This window comes from Panthera leo, chromosome C1 (genome assembly GCF_018350215.1).
Source record: "Panthera leo isolate Ple1 chromosome C1, P.leo_Ple1_pat1.1, whole genome shotgun sequence".
NCBI classification, from domain to species: domain Eukaryota; kingdom Metazoa; phylum Chordata; class Mammalia; order Carnivora; family Felidae; genus Panthera; species Panthera leo.
This window is the reverse complement of record NC_056686.1, coordinates 156,537,349-156,563,284: the sequence shown is the minus strand read 5'-3', so window position 1 is coordinate 156,563,284 and position 25,936 is coordinate 156,537,349. Positions and strand designations below refer to the sequence as shown.

Below are 25,936 nucleotides of genomic sequence, written 5' to 3'. Positions count from 1 at the left end.
TTGCTTAGGTTCACAGTGAGCTCACTTTTGATAGCTTGTAACCACCCCTCCTCCAAACCACAAGCTCTCCAGGAGGGGATCTCCACTCAGTGTGGGGCTCAGGTGGGTGCTCAGCTTCTGTGGAAGTGATGCTTCCTTCCTACCTGCTCTCTGCTACATATCGCCAGGGAGCCTGGCTCTCTAACCCCCTCCTTTTGCCCATGATTGTGTATGGGCTTTATTCTTGCCTGTCTTTTTGACATGGAATCCACAACCTGCCCTGGGCTTGTATACAGGCACTTATGTCCCCAACCAACTCTGTCTGGCTTATCTGAGGATTCCCACTTTCCATTTTATTCTGACTTTAATATATACCTACTCGTGCTATATCTCACCTCAAATTTACTGGCCCACACCCCAATACCACACAGTTGAAGCTGTCTTGTGAATCACAGGGGAGTATCTGGCTCTGAAAACTCTCAAGAGAGAAAACAAAAGTTCGACAGTGTTTCTATTCCTCCTTAACCTACACTTGACTGAGGTCCCAGACACCAGTTCCTCAAGCACATCAGAGGCTTTGGATACAGACCTGAGCAAATACAATGATAAAAAGTAAATAAAACACACGGATCTAAGAGCTCACATATCTGTCTTCTGATTCTAACTCTGCCACTGAACTCACACCACTGCATGATCTTGGGTGAGTCATTTTCCCTCCAGATCTGTTTTCTCATCTGTAAAGTTAAAGGATTTTGTAATCTCAAAGTTCTCTTCCAGCTATGAAATTCTGTATTGTATCCAACACAGGTAATAGTCAAATGAATTCTCAGTCATGTTTAAAGGCTTGAGAAATTATCTGCCGTTGCTAACTCCTATCATTTCTCCCTTCCACTAGCATGGGCAACTGAGACTCAATTATGTATTCTAAGGTCAAGACACTGGGGAAGATTCCCATACAAACTTTTATTCTACTAGTATATCTGAGCGAGCAAGTCAATGCTCCTGTTGATTAAAGCACTCTGAAAGACTCATCCATATCTTAAAGAAGCAGAATCCATTGGCTGAGTACCTACTATGAGCCAAGGATTTGGTTAAGCGTTTTATTGCAATTATCTCCAATCCTCACTATCTGAAAGGGTAATACGATCTCCATCTCACAGAATCAGAGATTCTTTAACTTGCCCAGAGTCACAGCTCCAATAAGTGGTGGGAGAATTCAAATGCCATAGGCTTTGGGCTGGCCCACTAGTGAAGATCTCAGTAAGCAAATAACATGTCAGTCCTGGTTAAGGGTAATCAGAGCACACTAGCTGCCTATCATACATATTCATGTAGTAAAACTTTCTACTGCATTTAACAGTGTCTACACTGTACCCTTCTGAAAAAAATGGGAAGAAACAGATTCTCCTAGGAATCAAATTCTCATAAGCTTCAAATTTATTGTATGTGAGAAAAGAAAGTCTGTAATAAAAAGTTATATATGTGTGTATATATGAAAAAACATATGTACGTTGCATATGTCAAAACTCTAGTAAGACCAAAAATGTTGATGACCCTATCATTTTGAATAAGTAAACATAAAAATGGACTGAATAAAAATGAAGAGTAAATAATGGGAATTACAGAAATCATTTATTTTAACTCAGAGTTTTAAAATTCTGCCTTCTAGGGGTGCCTGGGTGGCTGAGCCAACTCAGTCAGTTGGCTAAGCTGACATCGGCTCAGGTCATGATCTTACAGTTTGTGCACCGGGGCCCCGCATCAGGCTCCGTGCTGAGAGCTCAGAGCCTGAAGCCTGCTTCAGATTCTGTGTCTCTCTCTCTCTGCCCCTTCCCTACTCATACTCTTGCCTCTGTCTCTCAAAAATAAATAAACATTGAAAAAAAAAACTTTTTTAAAAACAACATAGAAGAATTTTTGTTAAACATAGTAAATAAATGTTTTTTTAAATCTCTCAGCCCTCTTGAAATCCCAATAAAACAATAAAGAATAAACAAAGTAAACTTCTAAAAAGGACAAAAGACGGTAATAACAGATAAGATATCACCTCAAATTTTGGAAGATGGAAAGCAGACGAGTGAATGGCAACTGACCCAGCCAAGCAGAAACAGCTAAAGACTAACTGCCTGCTAATGGTGGGAGTCAAAGAAAGGCATCCCACTCTCTCACATGCACAAGAACCACCTGGTGATTCTGAGGCTGTTGATTCTGACTCAGCAGGTCTGGGCTGAGGCCTGAAGGGCTGCATGTCTAACAAACTCCCTTGTGATGTGGACAGAGGCTACTGGTCTGCTGTCTGTACTCTGAGTAGTGAGGCTTCACGGTACAGAATGCCAGAAACATTCAAAAACTGTAGGCACCAGATACTTCTGGAGGTTGTGGAGTAGAAGGACTAGTCCAGAGTCTGTACAAGGAATAGGTCAACCTTCAGATTTGGACCTCAACACAAGGTAACCGTTCTTGCCAGCAGAGGAGGGGGAGTTGACTCCTGGAGAGGTCAAGGTACAGAGGGTCTGACCTTGGGGACATTAAGCACAGTGACCAAAACCGGACTAAGTGAAAATCTGCAAACCAAATAGGACCTTCAGTTCCATTTCATTGCTCAGCCCTCAAAATGTGGGCAGCAGGCTCACAGCCTTCAGGCAAGTAGAAGGGCTGTTCTCGCTCAGGAGAAAGTACTCTAAAGGGAAAATAGTGATTACAAACTACATAAAAATTAAAATCTTCAGCCCAGAAAAAAAAATCATAATTAAAGTGAAAAGACATACTAAAAACATAAGAAATATTTACAATGTACATGAAAAGCAGCTAATTTATTTTTGCATAGAGAGCCTGTATAGATCAACAATCATCCCCCAAAAGACAAACACATCACATAATCCACAGAAAACTACAAACAAACAGCTTTAACCAGATGAAAGTGCCCTTAATTTTGCTTAAAAGTAAGGATAAATTGAAATGATACCATTTTTCACATGGTCAACTGGCAAACATTTGAAAATTCAGTTCCACGTTAGAAATTTTCCAAATTAGGAATTTCCTTATGAACAGACGCAGTCGCCTCGAAGAACTTGACAACACCTATCAAAATTCAGAATAACCCGGCAACTTCACACTAGCAGTTCATTCTTAAGTAATTCACACATTAACCAAAGACAAAGGTACAAAAACAGCCATTGTGGGGGTGGCTGGGTGGCTCAGTCAGTTAAGTGTCCAACTCTCGATCTCGGTTCTGGTCATGATCTCGTGCTTGGTGAGATCGAGCCCTACGTAGGGCTTGGCACTGATAGCAAGGAGCTCAGGTCATGATCTCAGGTTCGTGAGTTCAAGCCCCACATCAGATTCTGTCCTGCCAGCTCAGAGCCTGGATCCTACTTTGGATTCTGTGTCTCCCTTTCTCCCTGCCCCTCCCCTGCTTGCACTCAGTCTCTCAAAAAATGAAAATTTTTTGAAATGAAAAAAAAATATTAAAAAAGCCACTCTAGAGTGTCTTTCTTTTTAGACAAAAGATGCATGTTCAAGGACATTATGGAGATGCGTCATAATATCTGCAGTTTACTTCGCATATGCAAAAAAGAAAAAGAAAAAATAAAAATATAAAACGTTAATCACTGAATTTCAGGCAGTGAAAATAAGAATATTCATGGCATTATTTTCTTTAGCTTTTTGTGTGCTTGAACATTAGATAAAATAAAATAAAAAATTTTAACAACTGCCATTCTACAAGTATATGAACATACCCTTTCCCTAAACAGAAAGGCACAATGAGATTACACAGTAATCAGGGGTAGGATACTATGGGCAGTCAGCTATACTGAAGAATATAACCAAGTTGTAGATTTAAAATCTTCTTTTAAGTTCTAGATTCTTAGTTACTTGTTGAATATTCTTTACTTATTATTTGCTGATTGGAAGTTTTTCTGCTAGAGAAGATAAATCATAAAGAAACTGCTCAGATAATAAATTATTAGGAAACTTCACACAAGGAGAGATTTCCCTCCTTCACAATTTCTTGCACAAGGTAATAACATTTACTATACCAGTAACTGCCTTTTATTTGTTGTAAAAGAATGTAACAAAAACTCACCATTCTGGTTAGCTAAGTAAGCCAAAGGGAATGAGTTGAAAAGGGTGTAAATATATGAAATAAAGATTTGTTAAAGAAATGGTTGCAGGGCGCCTGGGTGGCTCACTTGGTTAACGTTCCAACTTCGGCTCAGGTCACGATCTCACGGCTCATGAGTTTGAGCCCCACGTCCAGGCTCTGTGCTGACAGCTCAGAGCCTGGAGCCTGCTTCAGATTCTGTGTCTCCCTCTCTCTCTCTGCCCCTCTCCCACTAACACTCAAGAAATGGTTGCAATAGATGTCACAAAGTTCAAAATTACAAACTTGAGTGAATGTCTCATTGTATCTTATGATTATTATTCCCATTTCTCTGGTTAAAAAAAAATAAAGTGAGAAGGTCTTTTCATGATAGGTACTATTAAAACTCCTTCCCAGCCAGAGTCCCAATCTGCTGTTCTTTGGATATGCCATCATGTTAGAACAGCTGTTTTCTTTATAGATTAGGGCAGTTTGACAAAATTACTTCAAATCTGCAGCAGGTTACATCAGAACGGAGAGGTTTTTTCATTCAGTGTCGTGGAGATGATAAACTGATACAATTTTTCTTCAGAGGTGTTGGCAGCATTTATTAAAATTTTAACTTTGTACATCCTCTGACCCAGAAATTCTACTTCTATGTTAGTTTACAGAAATACACCTGAGTACAAATAATTCTGTACAAGAATGATGTTATAGCATTGTTTCTAATAGTGTTCATAGAAAAACAGTTAAATGAACCATGAAACACCCAAACAATGGCATCCTGTGCAATTATATTAAAAAGAATAAAGTGGTTCTACATTCACCAACCTTAGAAAATCTTCAAGACATAATGTTAAGTATAAAAAAAAGTTTCAGAACAGGACTTAGAGTGTATCATTCATGTTTTAAACAAACTTTATACTTCCGTGTGTGTTTGTGTGGGGGGGGGGGGTGGGGGGGGTGTGTGGGTGTGTATAGGTAGGTAGGTAGGTAAATGCATTGAAAAAGTTCTGGAAAAATAAAACATGTCAACTGCTAATACTGGTCACATTTAGGGAAGAAAGATGAATTGAAAAAATAGTGAAAATGGAAAAATTATGCTCTTTTCTGCAATGGGAGTTTTCTTATGAGATTATAGACATAAAACACGAAGTAATTTTTTTAAATAATTTTTTAATGGAGTAAGAGATTTTATAATTTTAAATGTTTACAATGTTTCAAATACTGGTTGTTTTGTAGCATAATCATGTTAGACGCTGAAATATTTGAAAATCCACAAATTAAAATTAATGTTAGAAATTAACAAATAGTTACCACCAAGATAATACTGCACCAAGAGATTCATTGTATATTGTTAGTTTTACATTGCCAAAACACAGGAGGAAAAATTCAGAAGTCCCATTTAAAACTAGCATAAAAACCCCATTATCTCTAGCATGCATAATTTGGAAAAAACATTGTTACACTGGGGCGCCTAGGTGACTCAGTTAAGTGTCTGACTTCAGCTCAGTCAGACTCTGTGCTGACAACTCAGAGCCTGGAGCCCACTTCAGATTCTCTCTCTCTCTCTCTCTCTCTCTCTCTCTCTCTGCCCCTCCCCTGCTTGTGCGCACTCTCTCTCTCTCTCTTTTCTATCAAAAATAAATAAACATCAAAAAAAATTTTTTAAACACTGTTATACTACAGAGCTCAAAAAGGCTCTGGAAAACCATGTACCTCAAATTCAGTGCCATGGCCATCTGAATATTTCAGACTCATGAAACAGAAGTCACAGAATACTGAAGATTTCACCAATGAAACATTCTTTTTAAAGAAAACCATTCAATTGTGCTAGGAATCCAAAAACAATAAGAGATTTTAGCAAGCTGATTTTATGGTACCCCCTCCTTTACAGAAATAAGCAGAATAAAATCCAGTATTTTCTGTGTGTTGACTAACAGGTATGTGTAGGACCTAGCACAACCCAGGCATAATAATCACAAAATAAAAGATTAGAACGCAAATGAAAAAGAATTACTCACAGGAACACAGGTCTTCAAACAAAAATTTTATAGACATTTCAAGTCACATGATCACCCTTCAAAAAAAAAGTCAAAGAAGAGGGGCACTTATGAGGCTCAGTCAGTTGGGCATCTGACTTCGGCTTAGGTCATGATCTCGTGGCTCATGGGTTCCAGCCCTACATTGGGCTCTGTGCTGACAGCTCAGAGCCTGCAGCCTGTTTTGGATTGTGTCTCCCTCTCTCTCTGCCCCTCCCCTGCTCACACTCTGTCTCTCTCTCAAAAATAAACATTAAAAAAAAAGTCAAAGAAGAGATATTAGGGTTCAGAGAAGTAATTATAAAACTACCAAAAATATTGCCAATGGAAATAGCCAGAGAAGAGAAGGTAAAGATTAAGAAAAGGTTAAGCAATATGAACAGCAATGGAATAAAAAGGATAAACACGAATGAAAGAGACACCTGGCATACAGGCTAGAGGGAAATGAATAAAACCACATGGAAAAAAAATATTAAAATGATTATAGCGAAGATGGTGAAAAGCAGACTAAAGACATCTAACATAATTGGCATTTGTAAGAAGAGAGATGAACAAATGGAATAAAAAATATAGCCAAAGATGGACTTAACTAAGAAAAATTTAGATTAAAAGTTATATGCCTTTAGGGTGAGTATAATGTTTTTTTAAAGTTTTTAATTATTTTGAGAGGGTGAGGGAGGAGAAAAAGAGGAAGGGAGAGAGAGATACCAAGCAGGCTCTACACTGTCAGCACAGAGTCTGGTGCAGGGCTTGATCTCATGAACCATGAGATCATGACCTGAGCCAAAACCAAGAGTCTGATGCTTAACCTACTGAGCAACCCACGCATCCCAGGGTAAGTATAATTTTTAAAATATGAACAAAGCAAGTCTTAAAGATATTATTTTCAAAACAAACACAGTGTTTCTAGATCATAATTACTTAGTATTCAAAATACATAGCTTTTTCAAATCCCAAGTACGTGATAGCTCTGATCTTCTTGTCTCAAACTACTAATCTCAAACTTTCCACAACTAAGGAACAGGAGACAGAAGCACTTCAACAAACTTATTCACCTATCCCCTGCTTAACATCCTTAATGTGTTCTTAAAAACAGGATGTAAAGATACTGTATTTATGTCCCTTTATTAATGCCTATCCTTATAAAACATTCTCACTAACTTTAAGGTGGGAAGGAAAAGGGATGTTTTGACTATGGTTCTGTCACTTTCTCACATGCACTTCTTGTTCCTTTCTAAATAATTTCTTTAATTTATTAAATTTTATAACCAAATACTAATCAGATCTTGCATGTGAACACACATGTATCCAAGCACATGCACAAACTTAACAGAAAGATGGTTTCACATGTGATGTCAAGTGCCAACATTCCTTCATAAGGAATGTATGACCTTAAGTGGAATAATGGGTTTTGATGCATGGGTTAGGAATTAAGGTTGCCTTGGGAGGCAACCCACAAGAGACTCTTAAATACAGAGAACAAACTGAGGGTGGATAGGGGGAGGGGAAAATGGGTGATGGGCACTGAGGAGGGCACATGTTGGGATGAGCACTGGGTGTTTGTTGTATGTAAGCCAATTTGACAATAAACCGTATTTTTAAAAAAAGGAATTAAGGTGGCCTTTTATCTTTACAATGCAAATAATGTTTCCCTCATTTATAAAAATAGGTAAAAAAAAAAAAAACTAATAAGGAGGTTTAGTACTGATAATACTGCCCCAAAATTTGGGTGCTAATGATGTTGTTTCTTGATCTGGGTTCCGATAATAAGTACATAAGTGTATCATTCACTTTGTTGTGATAATCCAATAAACTGTACATGTAGCTGTGCTTTCGTGTGTGTTACAGAATAAAGGTCTGTTTCAGGAAATATAAAGCACTTTTCGAACAATGCCATATGATTGCACGTTTGAGTGCTGGAGTTACTAACGGGTATTTGCTGAACGAGGGGTCTACCAAGATGGAATTTTAAGGCAAAGTCAGGGTTCTGTGCTCCCTTTTGTTGTACACACATGGCAGCTCTCTCCACAAATCTAAACACTAAAGACTGTGGTTAGTTTCACCTGCAAAATAAATAAGTATCATCTGTGCCAACTCCCAAAATGTATCACCATACACTGTGCACCTCAGCAGTCCCCATTCAGAGCAGCTCCCTGCCTCTTTGAGGTTGGCTTTTTAAGACAATAAGAAGTTTCTAGTAGCTAAATGCACCCAATTCAGAAAAGCTTTAGACAAATCTGAAAGAACTGACATTCCTTAGATGTGATCCCTGAGTACAGAAATTAGACATTGGCTGGAAAACGGAATGGAGGCTGATGGAGAGAAAGCCTAACCAGGTTTGGTTCTATTTTTAATGGAACATGTTTATCATCTTCAACTATAAAAAGGGAAAACTGCTTGCCAAACAATAATCCACTGTTCTACAATTGTGGAACCTAACCAATTTGATTTCTTTTTTTTTTTTAATCAGAAAAAAAAGCCTAAAACCATTCAGTGATTTTTTAAAAAAAAAAAGAACATTTATTCCATATTATTTGTTGCATATTTTAACACTAAAAAATTAAATTTAATTAAATTAGTAAAGTACAAGCTGATAGTGCTCATTAACTATCCTTCTAAATGGACTTGGCCCAAACTTGCTGTGGCCCTGGGAAATGCAAGAATAACAGAACAGCTGGTAACACAGGGCTCAGGACCAAAAAGGTAAGGGGGTCAACCAATCAAGAGATTCAGTTTATGCAGGCTACCTTAGATTTGAACACAGAGTAGGGTCTAAGCAAGAGGAAGAGTCAAACAGAAGACATGGAAGCACTAAGCAAAAAGGAGGTAGAAGTTCAAAGGAGTGAGAGGCTGTGGTAAGTTGGAGACTAGGTGCCCTCTGCCTGATCTTACAAGGCTTGACTCTGCGTCCAGGTGTAAACGGGTCCTGACACTGCAAGCCTGTCCGCCTGCTTACCTACCCTCCAAGCAAGGCAATGTTCGAGCACCGGCATCTTTTTAACACTTCCCTTGTTCAACTCTTAAGATATAATTCACAGCAATATTTATTTCAGGAGCCCAGTTATCTCAAATAAACCACAGGCACCTAACACTAGCAAAAGGAAGCATTCCACAGCGTAAAACTCAACACCACCATGCACATAAAATACATACACAGAAAACCACTTGACTGCCTGAGCACTCCTTAGAAATAACTGCTGGTTAAAAACCACCACTTGTGCATCTATTTTTATCCTCTTCCCCAGTCCCTGTACAATCCTGCAGGCAGCCATTTAAGTGTGGGTGGAAGTGGGAGGAAAACGAAAGTGTGGGTATGGTCTCAGTGGTTCAGGAGAATGTGCTCAGGAGGAACCACCACACCAAGAGCTGGCCCTGGGTGTCTGCACACTTGAGTTCTGCCCTCTGGAGCGCCAACCCACACTTAACGGGGAGCCCTTCAATCACCTTTATAAAAAAAAAAGCCATCAGGGACGCCTGGTGGCTCAGTCAGTTAGGTGTCCAACTCCAGCTCAGGTCATGATCTCAGGGTTCGTGGGTTCGAGCCCCGCGTCGGGCTCTGTGCTGCCAGCTCGGAGCCTGGAGCCTTCGGATTCTGCATCTCACTCTCTCTCTGCCCCTCCCCTGCTCATGCTCTGTCTCTCAAAGATGAATAAAATCGTTAAAAAGAAAATTAAAAAGAAAAGCCACGAAATGTGGTCCACTGACAGTGGGCAGGCAGTACATCTCAATCACCAGAGAATCTTCTTCCCACCACTACCCTCATTCACCCTCAGGGAGAGCCAGAGTAGCCATTATCATTGTGAAATCACCCGCTGCTGATGACCAGACCACCCTCCGCTGATAACAGGGCCAATGATCAGGTGGGGTGAACAATTGTTCCAGCTTCATCTGGACGGAGGTGTTTCCTGGGACAGCCACAAATAAACTGAAACCAGCTGATCACTGGACTTTGGCACCGTGGCAGTTCAGAGCAGCCAGGTTCTGCCAGGACCTTGGGTGGATGGCACAGACCAAGTCGCTTCATCTCTACAGGCTTCAGGATCCCAATATATAAAGTGGGAGGTGAAGCTTTGTAGCTGGGCCAGTATTTCTCAAAGTGTGGTTTTCAGAACATCTGTGCCCTAAAACAGCATCTGGCAGTGGTGTTTCCAGAGGCTGGGGGAAGGGCTAGTGGTAGGAGCAGCGTGCCCTGGTGAGGAGGGTGTTTTTACACTCTCCCAGTCTATGTTTAGAATTGGCTTCACATGGTGCTAATAAAAAGCAGACCAACTTTCAGTCAATTTTGTTTTTTTTTTAATCTAGAGGTATTGCACCTCCTCATTGCATGTACCCCCTAACTGCACACACCTGGGTCAGACTACCTTCCCACCATCCCCTACTTTGGTACATCACTGGTGTGACGCACAATAGACTCATATTTTTAAGTGAATGAGTTTTCAATTTCCTTTCTAAGTAGAAAGTCTATGGCTCTATTAAACTACTACCGAATTAAAATAGAAGCAGTTTTGGGTAATTTGTCATTCTACAGCATTGTGGTTTCATCTTTGCCTTACTTCCTCCTTTAAAAGGCAAACCCACCACAAATGTCATATTTGATCATCCTAAGATATCTTCCATCAATGCCTAAAAAAATTTACAGGCTTGTTCAACGATTTACACAGCAAACTACTTATGAGTTATTTTTTCAGCTGTGCAGAGCTAACAAGGTGCCTGAAGTGGAAAGCAGCCTCAAAGGCCTTCTAAATGAATTTGGTCAGGCGAGGTTAGCCACATTCACACCAATGGAAGTTAAAATCTGGGGTGGCTGGTTTCTCTTACAGAAAAAATAATGTATTTATTATTTTTCAGCCCATTTTGAATGTCATTTTCATAAATACGATCCCAGGGATGCTACACTGAATGTTTCTCTTAAGGATCAAATTAAGATAATCCACTAGGCTTAAAATTCTGGAAGAAATTGATAATTAGTCTCAAGGCTTTCCTTTTTCTGGGAGGCTCTTACTAGGAAAAAATATATATTTCTGAGCCATCTAAATATTAACATACAATCTCAGCAAAGTGCATTACATGAGTGTGAGGTAGAGAAGGCCTAGTTCTTCACTTAGTTGCTAAGGGTTGTTTTCTGCTAACTACAATTAGAAGTATCAGAATTTTCCTTGGAGGGGAAGAAAAAGAGAGACAAGGACAGAGACAGAGGAGGAGAAGATATGAGGGAAAGTAAACCCAAACCCAAACCCAAACAGTAAAAAGCAGGTATGTCTATCATACGTGTTCATGCCAGTAAAGGGGTTCAGAGATCTTATTTTTAAAAAAAAAAATTTAACGTTTATTTTTGAGGGAGGGGGGAGAGAGAGACAGAGACATAGAATCCCAAGCAGGCTCCAGGCTCTGAGCTGTCAGCACAGAGCTCGAACTCAAGAGCTGTGAGATCATGACCTGAGCTGAAATTGGACGCTCAACCAACTGGGCCACCCAGGTGCCCCGAGGGTTTCAGAATTCTAATGATAAAGCCTCATTTCTGGAAATCAGGATTCCAACAATCAGAAAGTGACTTGGGGGTTGGGGGGCAGGACCTTGTGTGTACCTTGAATAAACCTAAAGAATCAGGAAACACTACGTCCGTAAACTAGGCAATGCTCTAAACACAATGCATGCGTTATCTCATCTAATCTTCACAGCCCTAGGAGTTGAAAACAGCACGGAGAGATGAAGTAATTTGCTCCTAGATCTTCAGCTGTAGGTGGCATGGCCAGAATTCAGCTCAGGTCCTCAAATCAATAGAAACGGCCAAATTGATGTTTGCCATTACCAATATCTGAATACCCAATCAATTGTCCTTTGAGTGTATGTGCAATAAAAAAGGACCATCAGGGCCAGATGGGACAGTGGGGGACAGACTGGCATACTTGCCTAAGGCATCCCTCCCCTGAAAGGCAGCTTCCTGTGAAAACTCTAACCAGAGTCAGAGTTGTCTCTCTCTAACCAGAGAAAGACCATCTTCCTGGGCCTTCTCCAAAGGCACAACCCCCGGAGAAAGCTTCAGGCTCCAAGTGGTACAAAGCTGCCCATCACCTGTCTAAAATCCCACCATTAGACATAGTTTTCTGTCCCCAAATACAAACAAATCACTGGCCTAAAATCCGCATCAATATTAACAGTTGAGAAGAAGAGGCTAAGAAGCATTCTCCTCCCTAAATAGGCATAGTGCTGATGGGATTAGGGCTCCAATGCCTGGGTAAAACCCTAAATAATTACTCTTCAACAGAACACGTAAATCCTCCAGTTTCAGGAGCACATATATAAACAAGTCCTACTGCCCCCACGAACTGCACTCTCTCCCTACCTCTCAACCGCCCCCCTCAACACACCTAACACATGAAATCACATCTCAGAGCATTACTTCTCAAGTAGGTACTAAATACTGTATTATGGTATCAATTATTTTTTACACAACGTGTATTTTTAAGAACCAGTGTTTACTGAGCCCCCTTTAAATGGATTTTCACAGTCCTCCAAAATCACAAAGTAGGTATACTCCCCATTTTACAAGTAAAGACATCAAATTTCAGAAGGTATGCCGTCTGCTACTACATAGCTGATAAACGGCAGGGGGTGCATTTTAACCCAAGTTTCACAGTCTCTGTGATATCTCATCCATTTTCCTTTTAATTCTAGGAATTAGGGATATACATCTGTAATCAGCTGCAAAAAATGTACAAAACAGTAACAATTTAAATGTACTGTCACCCTTGAGTCTACCCACACACTCAAAAATAAACACACCCTCTGACACATAAAGCCCTTATACTCTCTTATCTCTATGTAGCCTCAGTGACCGATTGCTGGGTTCTCAATTTCCCTTCACTCAAGCTATTGTGTCCCAAACTGCCACTCTGCTTAAACCACTGAGTCACTACATTCTGCTTTGAAATGGTGATCTATGAAGACAAGATCTACAGAGCCACTTAGACTAGCTGGCAGCTTTTACTCAGATACTTGCCAAAGTGTCCCTAGGCAAGACTTTACATGGTTTTCTCTATCCCCTCCCGTCACACTTAACACTGTGCTCCTCCTGTGCTCTCAAGTCCTCCTTGTGTTTTTAAAGGTACAAGTGATGAGAAGAAAGGAAAGAGAGGAGAGAGGGAGAAAGAGGAAGAGAAAGGGGAGGGGAGAGACCATCTCAATCACAGCTTCAGGACAGCAACAATAGCTTTCTAACCTGAAAACCTCAAAGATAAGATGTGACTTTTATGTAGACCCTGGCATGTTATTCCTGGGTCACTGTGTGAACGAGCTTACCTAGTAAAGGAATGAATGCATCCTTCCTATAATGAAAAACCATTTGTGTATCTTTAACTCCACCCCTGCCAAAACAAGCCACACAATCCAATACTGAGGTAATAAAAGCAAAAGCAGGAATGGGAAGCAGGAGTGGTTCAAGAGAAGTCCACTGTGAAGGCTAGTGCTGAGGGGAAAAACATTCTCCTTAAAACAAAAAAAAAAAAACAAAAAAAAACCTGTCCCAAATATTTTCAGAGATAAATTATGGGAAGCAGTGTTTTGTACAAAAAAGACCAAACATTTGCACAAACTTTGAAAACTACTTTTCAATAATATGAACCTGCCAATGCTTACTATCAATTACCTTATAGTACACAGCATTTGAGTAAAACCATGTTCAGATTTTTGAGTATTTAAATCATTTGCTTACAAAATGGGTATAAATTTATTCTTATTTTTTTTAGTAGGCTTCATGTTCAGCACGAAGCCCAACACAGGGCTTGAACTCATGACCCTGAGATCAAGAACCTGAGCTGAGATCAAGAGTCAGATGTATAACCAACTAAGCCACCCAGGCACCTCTAACATGGCTATAAATTTAAAATGACAGAGAAGAGTGTCAGATCTGATCTTCCACAGAAAAGCTTCCATAGGATATGTCTGTGGCCCAGGCCACTCGCCTTACTAGAATTTTATCCTATCATCCTGGTTTGCTTTAAGTGGATTGTGAACTCACTAGAATGCCTTTAATCCTAGGGCTGTATCCTCTGAAACTGTGCAGTAGGCTTTTCTAAAGACACTGTATTCACTTCTGTACCTGCCATTTTACTATTATTAAATTGTCATATTAACACACAGACTGAAGAAAGTTGTTTGGTTGAAGAACCTCCCCAAAAGGCCCGGGTATGTAAGAGCTCTCTGGACTTTAACCTCCCTTCCATCACCCCTCACCTCCCACCAAACCATTCCAGATGATTCTGGAGAGAAGGGCTCTCCTAGACCACAAAGGGGTTATGTATTTTAAAAGAAAACAAACCCAGAAACAAAACAGTGCTTGATGAAACTGAGATCAAGAGGACTAGAAATCTGTCAAACCTAGAAAATGAAACCAGTTATTTCTAGTAAGTGACCTTTTTAAGTCAGTGAACCTTTACATTTTTATTATTTTTAGTTGTGGTAAAATACACATAAAATTTACCATCTTAACCATTTTTAAGTGTGCACTTGCATCAAGCACACTCACACGGAGCAACCATCACTGCCAATCTAATCCATCTCCAGAACTCCTTTCATCTTGCAAACACAAAACTCTACACCTATGAAACATTAACTCGTCATTTCTGCCTCTCTTCAGCCCCTGGCCACCATTCCACTTACTGTCTCTATGAATCTGACTACCCTAGGTACTTCATATAAGTGTGATCATACGGCGTGTCTGTTTGTGACCGATTCATTCCACTTAGCATAATGTCCTTAAGGTTCATCCACGCTGTAGCATGTGTCAGAATTCCTTCATTTTTAGGGCTGACTGATGTTTTACTGAATGGACGTACCACACTTTGTTTATCCATTCATGTGTCAATACACTAGGGTTGTTTCTACCCTTTGGCTATTGTGAATAATGTTGCTAAGAGTGCAAGTGTGCAAATATCTCTTTGAAACTCTGCCTTCGATTCTTTGGGGCATGTGCCAGAAGCGGAATTATATGGTAATTCTATTTTTACTTTTCTGAGGACATTCCGTATTGTTTTCTATAGCGGCTGTACACTTCCCACCAACAATGCACAGGGTTCCAATTCCTCTACATCCTCACCAACATCTGTCTTCCTTTCTTTCTTTTTTTTATTTTTTATTTTTCCTGATAGTGGCCATCCTAATGGGTATGAGGTGGTATCTCACTGTGCTTTCGATTTGTATTTCCCTAACGATTAGTGTCTAATAAGTCACTTTCAACCAAACGTTCAGAGAAACAATATAAGAGTTTAGCTCTATCTATGAGTTTCCTTAATAAAAACCCATTCTCTCTGAATTCCTCAACCTTCCTCCCAGCCCTTTCTTTATGCCTCATTCTCCATAATAAAATCAGGATATTATCCCACTTCATCCTCTTGACTGCATCCCTTCCACTGTGTGGAAGAATCTGAGAAGCTTCCTGCCTGATGATGAATACTCAGGTTGTGGGCGAGAGGCTGAAAGCAGAAAGGAGTAAGAGTATAAACAAGACCATTCTGCACTAAAACAAAAAAAAAATTCAAAGGCCACCACTTTCCTACCAAAAAAGTTGGAAGGTTCATCCCAATAAAAAAACACACACAAGTTCACAGAAAATGAAATACAAATGATTAGTAAATATTTGAAATAACATAATGAATAACATAAAAACATACTCACATTACAGCAGTAACTTTTTTTCAGCTTGCAAAGCAAAAATTTCCTCAAATGATAATACTTTGGATGCTGATAAGGAAGTGCAAATGGATATAATTTTTCTGGACACCAATTTCGCCATTTGTATCTATCAAGAACACTAAGATATTTACCATTTTGGGCTTAGAAATGCCACTTCTAAGAAACATTACTTAGGAAGTCATCAGGAGTTGGAAGATTTACATACACAAACTGGAAACAGTCTATTATGTCCAACAACAATATGCAGACTAGTTAAAGGAATTATGGTACATATACAATGTGATCTCGCCTGTTCGGGATTTTCTCTCTCTCTCTCTCTCTCTCTCTCTCTCTCTCTGTCTCTCTTCCTCTGCCTCCTTCCCCCTCACTCTCTCTTTAAAATAAAATAAAAATTTTAAGAAAATTTTAAAAATCACCAAAATTATTAGGAGATCAAGAAACCTGGTTCCAAATGCTTACCTTGCTATTTTAAGCTATGGTGAGCTAGGTATATTTCCTAAATTCTCAACTCTTAGTGTCATCTGTAAAATATTGGGAAAATTAGTATCTACCTCACAGGATTTAGGAAAGGATTAAATAAGTAGACCATGCAAAGTAAGAAGCTCATTTTAGGAAATACATATCAGTTGTTATTACTTTCAAAATTAAAATTAAAAAGTTATTGATTAAAAGCCGCAGTCATTTTCAATAGTCAAACATAAGAAAAAAGACAGTGAGCACCAAGTCAACTTCAGACTGTGTGCCCTGGCAATCAACCATCCACAGCAGTACTAATGAACAACCCCAAAAGAAACGGTGAAAATCACCATTTCGTGTTCAATCAAGCAGAAGCAAAGGTGTACGATGTCAATGAAAATTATGACAGCAGGTAAGAGTGACAAGAGGCTGCGAGATTATTCTTTTAAAGGGGAGGATAAAAGACCAAAGGATAAAATCTTAGTTAGGAATAAAGGTTCTCAGGGCATCGCTGGAAGGATCTTCGTGCTATGAGAAGCCATCTTGTTTACACTTATTTTTATAAATAAATTTCTTAAAAAAGAGGGGCACCTGGGTGGCTCAGTTGGTTGAGCATCCAACTTCGGCTCACGTCATGATCTCTCAGTGTGTGGGCTCACACCCCGCATCGGGCTCTGTGCTGACAGCTCAGAGCCTGGAACCTGCTTCAGATTCTGTGTCTCCCTCTCTCTCTGCCCCTTCCGCCACTCACTCTCTGTCTCTCTTTGTCTCTCTCTCTCAAAAATAAATAAACATTAAAAAAATTTTTAAAGAAATAAAATGACCCCCCTAGAAACATTAAATGATACAACTAGTTACCGGCAAACAAAATCTGGAACCCCAATATCCTGACTCAAAAGTATCTACAAAATTAACTGATCAAATGAAGGTGGGAGGGGGGAAAAACAGTAAAATTTTGAGAGTCGTAACTCTGTAAGAAAATCTAGCTTGGCCCGGTGATAGGAAAAGGAATTTAAGCACATGTAATAAACACTTAACAATCTTCTATGTACAAAATGGTCCTAGATTCTCATGCTCACCAACGAAGTGTGAACAGTGCCTGAGGGCAGTGCAGTGATCTCCAAATAAGCCATGGAACAGGTTTGCTGATGGAAGAAATTCACTTTAAACCTTATTTCCTTTCCACTGACACCTGCCTTTCCCCATCACAGAAGCGAAACCACTTACAAATGAGGATCCAGCAGAAAAAAATGTAACCCTGTCCATGAAGACACTTTTGGCAGTAAAGTCATAAGTGAACTCAAAGTGCTAGTGTCATTAATCCTTGATGGCATTAAATCATTTGTAATAATTTGCAGTTTTCTTACCTGCTTTCCTCACCATTCTAAGGCACTGTCCATTAAAAGTAACGTGATGTTTTTTATCCATAAAGCAATCTACTACAAATAGCTAAAGGATTGCACCCTACAAATGCAAACCTTTTATTCTGCAAGATGAGAAAGCTGTACTACAGGTCTGCAAATACAGTCCCTTTGATTTCAGGTTGTTTTCCAACAGAGCAGCCATTGTAATCCAATTTTCCTTTCCCAGTCACTAATTGTAGGAGGCAACCTATTACTTCTGACACCGACTCTTCCCCTAACACCAGTCCAGCAAAGCAGGGATCCATAGTTTTAATCTGAATCACACCATACTGAACAAGGAAAACAGGTACATTTAGAGAGTTAAATGTCCAACGTTGACTGCACGAAAGGGACTTTTCGTATGCAAACTGTTACCAAATATTCTGTGTTGGTCCATTCAGGCAGCTATATCAAAATACTATAGTCTGGGCGGCTTATAAACAACAGAAAATTATTTTTCAGTTTTGGAGACTGGGAGGTCCAAGATCGAGGCACTAGCAGATTTGGGATGTGGTGAGAATAACCCAGGTTCACAGAGAGCCATCTTTTTATTGTGTCCTCAGATGGCTGAAGAGGCAAGGAGCTCTCTGGGCCTTTTTTATAAGGGCACTAACCCTATTCACAAAGGCCACCCTCATGGCCTAATCACCTCCCAAAGTCCCCACCTCCTAATACCATCCCCTTGGCGTTTAGGATTGCAACATATGAATTTTGAGGGACAGAAACATCCAGGCCACCGCAAACTCTTTCAAAATATATCAGAAGACATCCAGTCTCTTCATTACAAGGGACTTTACAGGAACAACCTTCAGAAATCAAATTCACCTGACACACCGCTTTTTCCTGGCGGACATTCACTCACACCTCCCCTCTCGCCTCTAACCATCAGGTCAGGAATACTTTCTTATTAATATTCCTTCCCCCCTCCCCCTTCACCTCCCCTTCTCTTCCCTTCCAGGACCTTACCCAGGGCTCCTAGCAAGGCAAAGACATAAGGAAATCAGTAAGAAAAAGCCCATTGGCCAACCTTCCCTCTGACACTAATGAGACACTATTGTTTCTTAAAGGTTTGAGGGCAGCAGGTCTTTTAAGTGAATGAGCCAGGTGAGACCGGTGTCAGCCTCCTGGAAAATGACAGTTCTCTCATAGCTTAGCACTTTGAGAGCCAACCTGACAGGGATGAGTTTTTCATTTATTATCTGGTCATCACAAGAGGTGTCAGGTCTACTCTAGGGTCCACCGAAATTCGGTCTGAGGAAAGAGAGCAACTGATTTCTCTAAGAATCTTCTTTGCTGATTATTCTGAAATATGGTAGTTTTTTTGGAGCACAAATGATAACAGTCCAAATAATTCTTTTCATTCAAATCATAATTGAAAAAATACAAGAAAGAAACCATTGGCTAAAATACTTGTATGAAAAAAATCTCTTTATTCTTAGACAACTAATTTCTACCTGCAAAAAATGACTTTTAGCCTGCGCAGAGTTTCATGAGATAGTAATTTATAGCAATATATTTTAACAAGTGAATCTGGAAGAAGTACTTATTATAATTCCAGAGAAGGGCTCACTAAGCCTAAACAAGCATTAAATCAAGAAAATTCATAAAATATATGATAATGTTACATTATATTTTTTAATGTTTATTTATTTTTGAGAGAGACAGAATGCGAGTGGATTGGGACAGAGAAAGAGGGAGGCACAGAATCTGAAACAGGCTCCAGGCTCCGAGCGGTCAGCACAGAGCCTGATGTGGGGCTCGAACTCACGAGCGGTGAGATCATGACCTGAGCCGAAGTCGGATGCTCAACCGACTGAGCCACCCGGGCACCCCAATAATGTTACATTATTAAATAATATTTTGGTCATGGTGTGCACTGAGTAATGTGTAGAACTGTTGAATCACTATATTGTACACCTGAAACTAATATAATACTGTTAACTATACTGAAATTAAATTTTTTTAATTTAAAATAATAAATATTACTTTGTTCCTTGTCATCAAGCCAACAACATAATATAACGGTATACCCTACAATTTTCATTCTAGGAGAAACCATGAAGTTTTGGTTTTTTTGTTTTTTGGTTTTTTTTTTTAACAACAGATCTTTTACTTTGTCAATCAAGTAATATCTATAATGGTCCTGCTGGTCCTACCGAGGGTTAAGTGCAGTACAAAGGCAATGCTAAAAACCACCCAGCTTTGGACTATTCACAGATTCAGTCGAAAGTCACTGAATTTAGCCTGCTCCATTTTTAACCAACCATGCTGAGTGTCCATATTGTTGCCCATATGGTACCATAACACGGTATCATTCTGGCCACCAGTGCCTCCACTGTCAACACCCCAACAGTGGTGTGCAAACAAAAAAATAAGCCTGTTTAATGGAGCAAAGCTCAATCCACTCTATTCCTTAGTGTTTCTCTTTATGGAGAGAAAAACATAAGTCTGAGGAGAACGTATTCAAATTCACAATTTGGGCCTCAACAAGTGCATTACAGACCCTATTTAATGGAAATAAAGATCTTGGATAATCAGGTATTTCAGAGATATGTTCTCAGCTTCGAAATAAGTAACAACAGAAGCATAAAAAGAATAGAATCCTGAAAAATAAAAATGAAAAGTAAATTTTTAAAAATACTTGTTTATTTATTTAAGTAATCTCTAACCCAACATGAAGCTCAAACTCACTACCCCAAGATCAAGAGTTGCATACTCCTCTGGCTGAATCATCCAAGCGCCCCAAAAATGAAAAATAAATTTTAAGAAAAGGAAGAGAATCTGGAGGGAATTATTTCTATTACAAAGGCATTTCATTTTGTAAAGGGACTCAAAACAGGCTTCTTTAAATCATGCTATACATTACAGAATACAGCAAAAGAAAGATTTAAGTACACCATGTTAGAAGAGGACAGAAAGTGAGTCATATCACGAATAACAATATCAGCTGATTCAAATTCAGGCCCTTGGTGGTTGCTGAGACGAAGGCCACAAGCTGGATACCAGAATGGGCTCCTTAGGTGTGAGGAGAGGAGAAACATGCACAACTTGTAATTCTGGTCGCAATTATATACTTGGATTTTCAGGGAACTGAGAGTCTGAATGGTTAAGACAGGGCCGTCGCCACTATAGAAACAAAGTAGACATCCTTCCAAGAGTCAGTATAGCATCCTGTGGTATATGGGCCATACTGGAGTATTCTTCTGAACATCAATCGCAAACTCTCAGTTTGCCATGAAATTCACTTCTACGTGAACCAACGGCCTGAAAGTAACTGAAAAACTCTCTGCATTACAATATGACGACATTTGCTGAGACTGATAGTTGAAAGCAGCTGACCCTTTTGTACAAAGTCTAAGTCCAGTCAAGAGATTACACAAAGGAAGAAAAAACTGTCCAGGAAGAAGAAAAACAAACTTCCAGTTTTCAACTTAAATTACATTTGTTTTTAGATTTTGGTTTTTTGTTTTTTTTTAAGGCAGAGAAAGTTTAAGTACAAAACCAAATTTATTTTTTTCCAATCTAAAGAACTTGGAATCAGCTTTCTGCACAAAGGTCGTTAGCTGACATGCTTTTGTTATCCAAAACGTTAAGACTACACCTCTTTCAAATGCATTACCTGACTACAAGTGAGCCCGTCCAGAATTGATCAGATGTTCTTACGCAATGGTGTGTGGAGCCCCTACTAAGTATCAATCAGTACAGAACTCCTGCAGGTCCCGAGAGGCTGTTTTTGAAGAGATTGCGAAGTTAGATAGCAGTTCCTATTTTCTGTAAGTAAACATCTGCTGTAGAAGCAACTCCAAACCTACAAACACACCCACTTTTTCACAGTACGCCTCAGCGCTAGATAGACCTCAGTGAGGTATCTGCGCTGGATTGCAGTCATTTTAAAATACGTCTTTAAATCTGTTCCTTCGTGCATTTCAATCTCTGCATGTGAACCGGCGGCTTGGTTCACAAGCAACAGTTATCGCCCGCTGAAAAACACACCTTCCTTAAACAAAAGATACTTTTTGTTCCCACGAAGCTTTTTCTGCTGCCATACCCAGCAACAAATGACACAAAAGACAAACTCCGCCATCCTCAAGAGTGGTGTCAGGCAAACAGAAACAGCAAACAAAATAACAGCAAAAGCTTCAGAAACAAAACCAAGGTGAGTTGGGGGTAGGAGAAGAGTGGTGGAGTGGACGTGGGAAATGGGGTATAAACTCCATCATCTGAGGAATTCAGCCTCACCGATGAATGGGGGGCGGAGAGAGGAGAGGAAGGGGAGGCGAGGTTCTCAGTAGAGGAAAACAAGTGTGTGCCGCTGTCCTGCTTTTGTTTCAATAGCACCCGGAGAGTGCACAGCACACAAAATCGAGTTTTGTGACTAAGACTGATTGAATGAGAGTAACACAAGTTTGTTCGGGACACAGTGGGGCCACTCAACCAAATCCGGAAATTATACAAACGATAAATAACAACTCCTTAAAATGTTTTAAGTGCGTTTGGCACAAAAGTTTATGGTTATTCACAGGAAGCATCTTATCAATTTAATATCACCACGTTGCAGGCTGTGCACCCGTCTCGTCATAATCTTTTAAGAAAACCGCTAATGACCCGGAGTGCTGGAAGCCTAAAAACTGTTGTTATCTATCTCCCAGGACTGTGGGCCTGATAGTGTCACGAGTAGAAACCAACTAGCGGCCAGAAGCCCAGGAGTCCCCGGCGAATTGTTCCGAAGCACAGTCCCCACAATCCGCGTGCTTGGGCGAAAGGACTGGAGGTGTGTGCGCGGTCCCTCCGCCCTCCGGGCCGCGCGTCCGCAGCGCTCCAGGCTGTCAGGTGGGTGGCGACGAGCCTCGGGCGGGAGCCCTGCCCGGCAGCGCGGCCGCCCGCGGGGCGCACAGGGGCCAACCCCTCCGAGTGCGCCGCGTCCCGAGGCCGCCGGGCGCTCACCTTTGTTCGCCGGCGCTCGCGGCCGGGAGAGAGCGGGCCCAGGAGGAGTGCGGGGGGCGACCCCAACGCTCCACGGCCCCTCCCCGGCGCCCCGGAGGAAATCCGTAGGCTAGCCAGATCCTCCCTGGCGCCCCGAACGGCAGCCGGGCTGAAGGGTCAGCAACCCCTTCCCCGAACACAAAGGTTGGAGGCGCGAGCGCGAGCGCTGGGGGCGCGGGTGCGTGCGCCACAGAGCACGCGAGGGTGCGTGTGCGCGCGAATGTGCGCGCGCGGGTGCGTGTGCGTGTGTGTGTGAGAGTGTGTGAAGGGGGAGGGGAGGAGCGCTCCAGCCCCTCTTACCTCTCGAAGATGAACCGCACCATGAAGATGCAGAAGGCCACGGGGAAGGCAAGATAGAGGTCCTCAGCCTGCGGGAAGGTGGCCTCCTCCGTGTTCTTCAGGTCCGCCCAGGTGACATTGTGTGGGAGCCAAAACCTCTCGTTCCAGAACCAGGCTAAGATCCCTGCCATCTTGCTTTGTCCACTCGTGTCTTGGGCTGCCGCGGCCCGCCGAGCTTTCCACCGCCCAGGGCGCCGGGGGATGCGCGCGCGGCTGGCCCGAGCCTGTGCCGCCGCCGCCGCCTCCGCGACCGCTGCTCTCGAAGGCTCGCGGCGAGCCCCGGTTCTCTCCTCCCTCTGGCCGCGCTGGGGAAAGGAGCCGCCTCGCCCGTCACATGGCAGCCTGGACCGCTAGTCCTGATTGGCTCGCCCACGCGTCAAGCAGGGAGGCACACGCGGCCAGCTCGCCCACGCCCGGAGGATAGGGCGCAGCCGCTGCGCCCTAGGCGCAGGATCCCGGCGCTGGAGAGTGCTGGCCGGTCCTGCGCTCACCACGCTCCCGCTCCGCCGCGCCCCTGCTCCGCGCTTAGCACAAGAGACCTGAGGCGGCCCCCACCCCCCGAATCCGCCCTAGCCTCCCGGCTTGCTCGCACATGCTCAGAACGCCGGGTCCTGCCCCCACTGGAGTTTCAGGGGGTCTCAGTCCGCTTCCCGCGCGCCTACAGGCGGTGGTAGGGGCCAGGGCCGATCTTCGGAACCACCCCTGCGTTGAGAGAGAACAGCAAAAGAAGAAGTACGGAGCTCAAGGGGCAAAGGAGGAAGAAGCAGCGGAGGAGTCGTGCACTCCCGCGCTTGGACAGCCAGGGTGAAAATCAGGAACTGGGGCGGGATGGTTTGGCAAGAGCCGCCTGCCTCTACCGGATCCCTGCCTTTTCCCCATCCCTGACCTTCAGGCCTCTCACTACTTCTCATTACCACACCGGTTCGCCCAGGGAACGGTTTTAATTTATGAGGTGGTAGGGAAGTCAGGTACTTACGTACTGTTTGCTAGTGAGGATGAGGGTGATTATCCTGTGAAACTGCCACTCCAAATGAATCTCTCAGAAAATGCCACCAGACCACATTTTGGCGTCGCAGATCAGTAGAGGGAACCTCCACACTGCTATTTGACAGGCTTATTATTTCTGCCTTTTGAATCTGAAACGTTTAGGTGTTCGGTCTATAAGGCCTAACCCAGGCACCTTCACTTCCGCAGGACGTTTCCTCGTTGATACGGTGAACCGTGTGTGGGTCGGTTCAGTGGTCCGTGCAGACCTGGCTGTAGGGGTATTTTGTTCATTTTTCTCACAATCATTCCTTTTCTGCCTGGTTCTGCCAGTAAGTTGTAGCGGACACTGCCAAGAGGCATATGAGCAGGCCCTTAACACACACTTTATTCTCCCTGTCCCACCAGCCACCACCCTCTTTGTACTCCTTCCCTTTAAAGCAAAACTCTAAAGAACTGCCTATATTTATTTCTTCCGATTTCTCTCCCCTCCATTCTCTTTTGAACTTCCATTCGGGCATTTGCCCCCGTCTACTGTAGTGGACTGCTCAAGGTCACCAATGATCTCCATGCTGCTAAACCCAAAGGTCTGTTCTCAACACCTCTGTCAGCAACATTTTGGCCAAGGCCCTGCCTCTCGAAACACCTTCTTCTCTTGGCTTCCAGAAACCACATTCTTCTGGTTTTCATTCTACTTTGTGGCCACATTTGCTGTGTCTGCTTTTTGGTCCTCCTCACCTTCCTAATCCCTTAGAGTGGAATGGTCTAGGAGTCAGTTTTTGTCCCTTTCACTTTCCTAGCTACACTCATTCACGTGGTGATCTAACCCAGTACCATGGCCTTTAATGTCATACCGATGGCTCCCAATTTATATCTCTAACCATGAACTTTTCCTTGAACTTCAGTCTCCTAAATGCACTGTCAATTCAACAACTCCACTTGGATGTCTGAGAACCATTTCCTGTCCAAACTAATCTTCCCTATAATTTTTTTTTTCCTTCTGTCATCTTGGCTCAGGCCAAAAACCTGGAATCATCTTCTTTTTTTTTTTTTAATTTTTTTTAACATTTATTTTGAGACAGAGAGAGACAGAGCATGAACAGGGGAGGGTCAGAGAGAGAGAGGGAGACACAGAATCTGAAACAGGCTCCAGGCTCTGAGCTGTCAGCACAGAGCCCGACGCGGGGCTCGAACTCACGGACCGTGAGATCATGACCTGAGCCGAAGTCGGACGCTTAACCAACCAAGCCACCCAGGCGCCCCTGGAATCATCTTCTTAATGATTGATTTCTAATCTCGGATGTTCTTGCTCATCCATAATAGATTCTGTCAATTCCGTCTTTAAACTAGAATCACACTGTCTCCCACCACCTCTTCCACTGCCATCTTTGTCCAAACAATCAGCACTGCCCACCTGAGTTGCCCCAGTAAGCTCCTTATGCTCAGCTTCAGCTCTTGTCCCTTTATACTCTACTCTCAGCCAGAGTGACCCTGTTGAAATGGAAGTCAGCTCTCTTCTCTGATTAAAGCCCTATTGCTTCTCCATCCCTCTCCAAGTGAAAGCCAAAGTCATTTCAATGTCCTGAGATATTTAGCTCCACATTAACTCTCTGCATCTATTCTCTTCTCTCTCATCTCCTTCTCCCTTACTCTGCTTTGGTCACCGTGGTCTCCCTGGCCTTCTTGGAAAACACCCAGCATGCTTAATGCCTGTGCACTTGGTTTTCTCTGTCTCTGCAACTCACTCCCTCACTCCCAGATATCCATACCTGCTCTTGCTGTAATATCACTCACTCTGGTGAAGTTTTCCCTGACACCCTACTTAACGTACAATACTCACTCCCCACCCCGGCTCTTCCTATCTAACTTTCCTGCTTTATTTTCTCCAAAGCATTTAAAAGTCTCTAACATAATATATATTTTGCTTATTTCTTTATTAGTCACACACACATTAAAATGTAAGCTTCAAAAAGTTA

General features: G+C 41.9%; 1 protein-coding gene and 1 long non-coding RNA gene across 3 annotated transcripts in view; one reads left to right on the top strand and one right to left on the bottom strand.

Moving 5' to 3' along the window:
• Positions 1–23,637, bottom strand: part of CERS6 (ceramide synthase 6) — a 325,839-nt gene extending 302,202 nt beyond the window's left edge. For both annotated transcript variants that reach the window (XM_042949032.1, XM_042949033.1), the window contains exon 1: positions 22,938–23,637. In XM_042949032.1, coding sequence (XP_042804966.1) covers positions 22,938–23,107 — 170 coding nt within the window. In that variant the 5' untranslated portion in view covers positions 23,108–23,637. The remainder of the gene's footprint in view (positions 1–22,937) is intronic.
• Positions 22,111–25,936, top strand: part of LOC122226202 — an 80,724-nt gene continuing 76,898 nt past the window's right edge. Inside the window, exon 1 of the long non-coding RNA XR_006205519.1 lies at positions 22,111–22,484. This is a non-coding gene — a long non-coding RNA (uncharacterized LOC122226202). The remainder of the gene's footprint in view (positions 22,485–25,936) is intronic.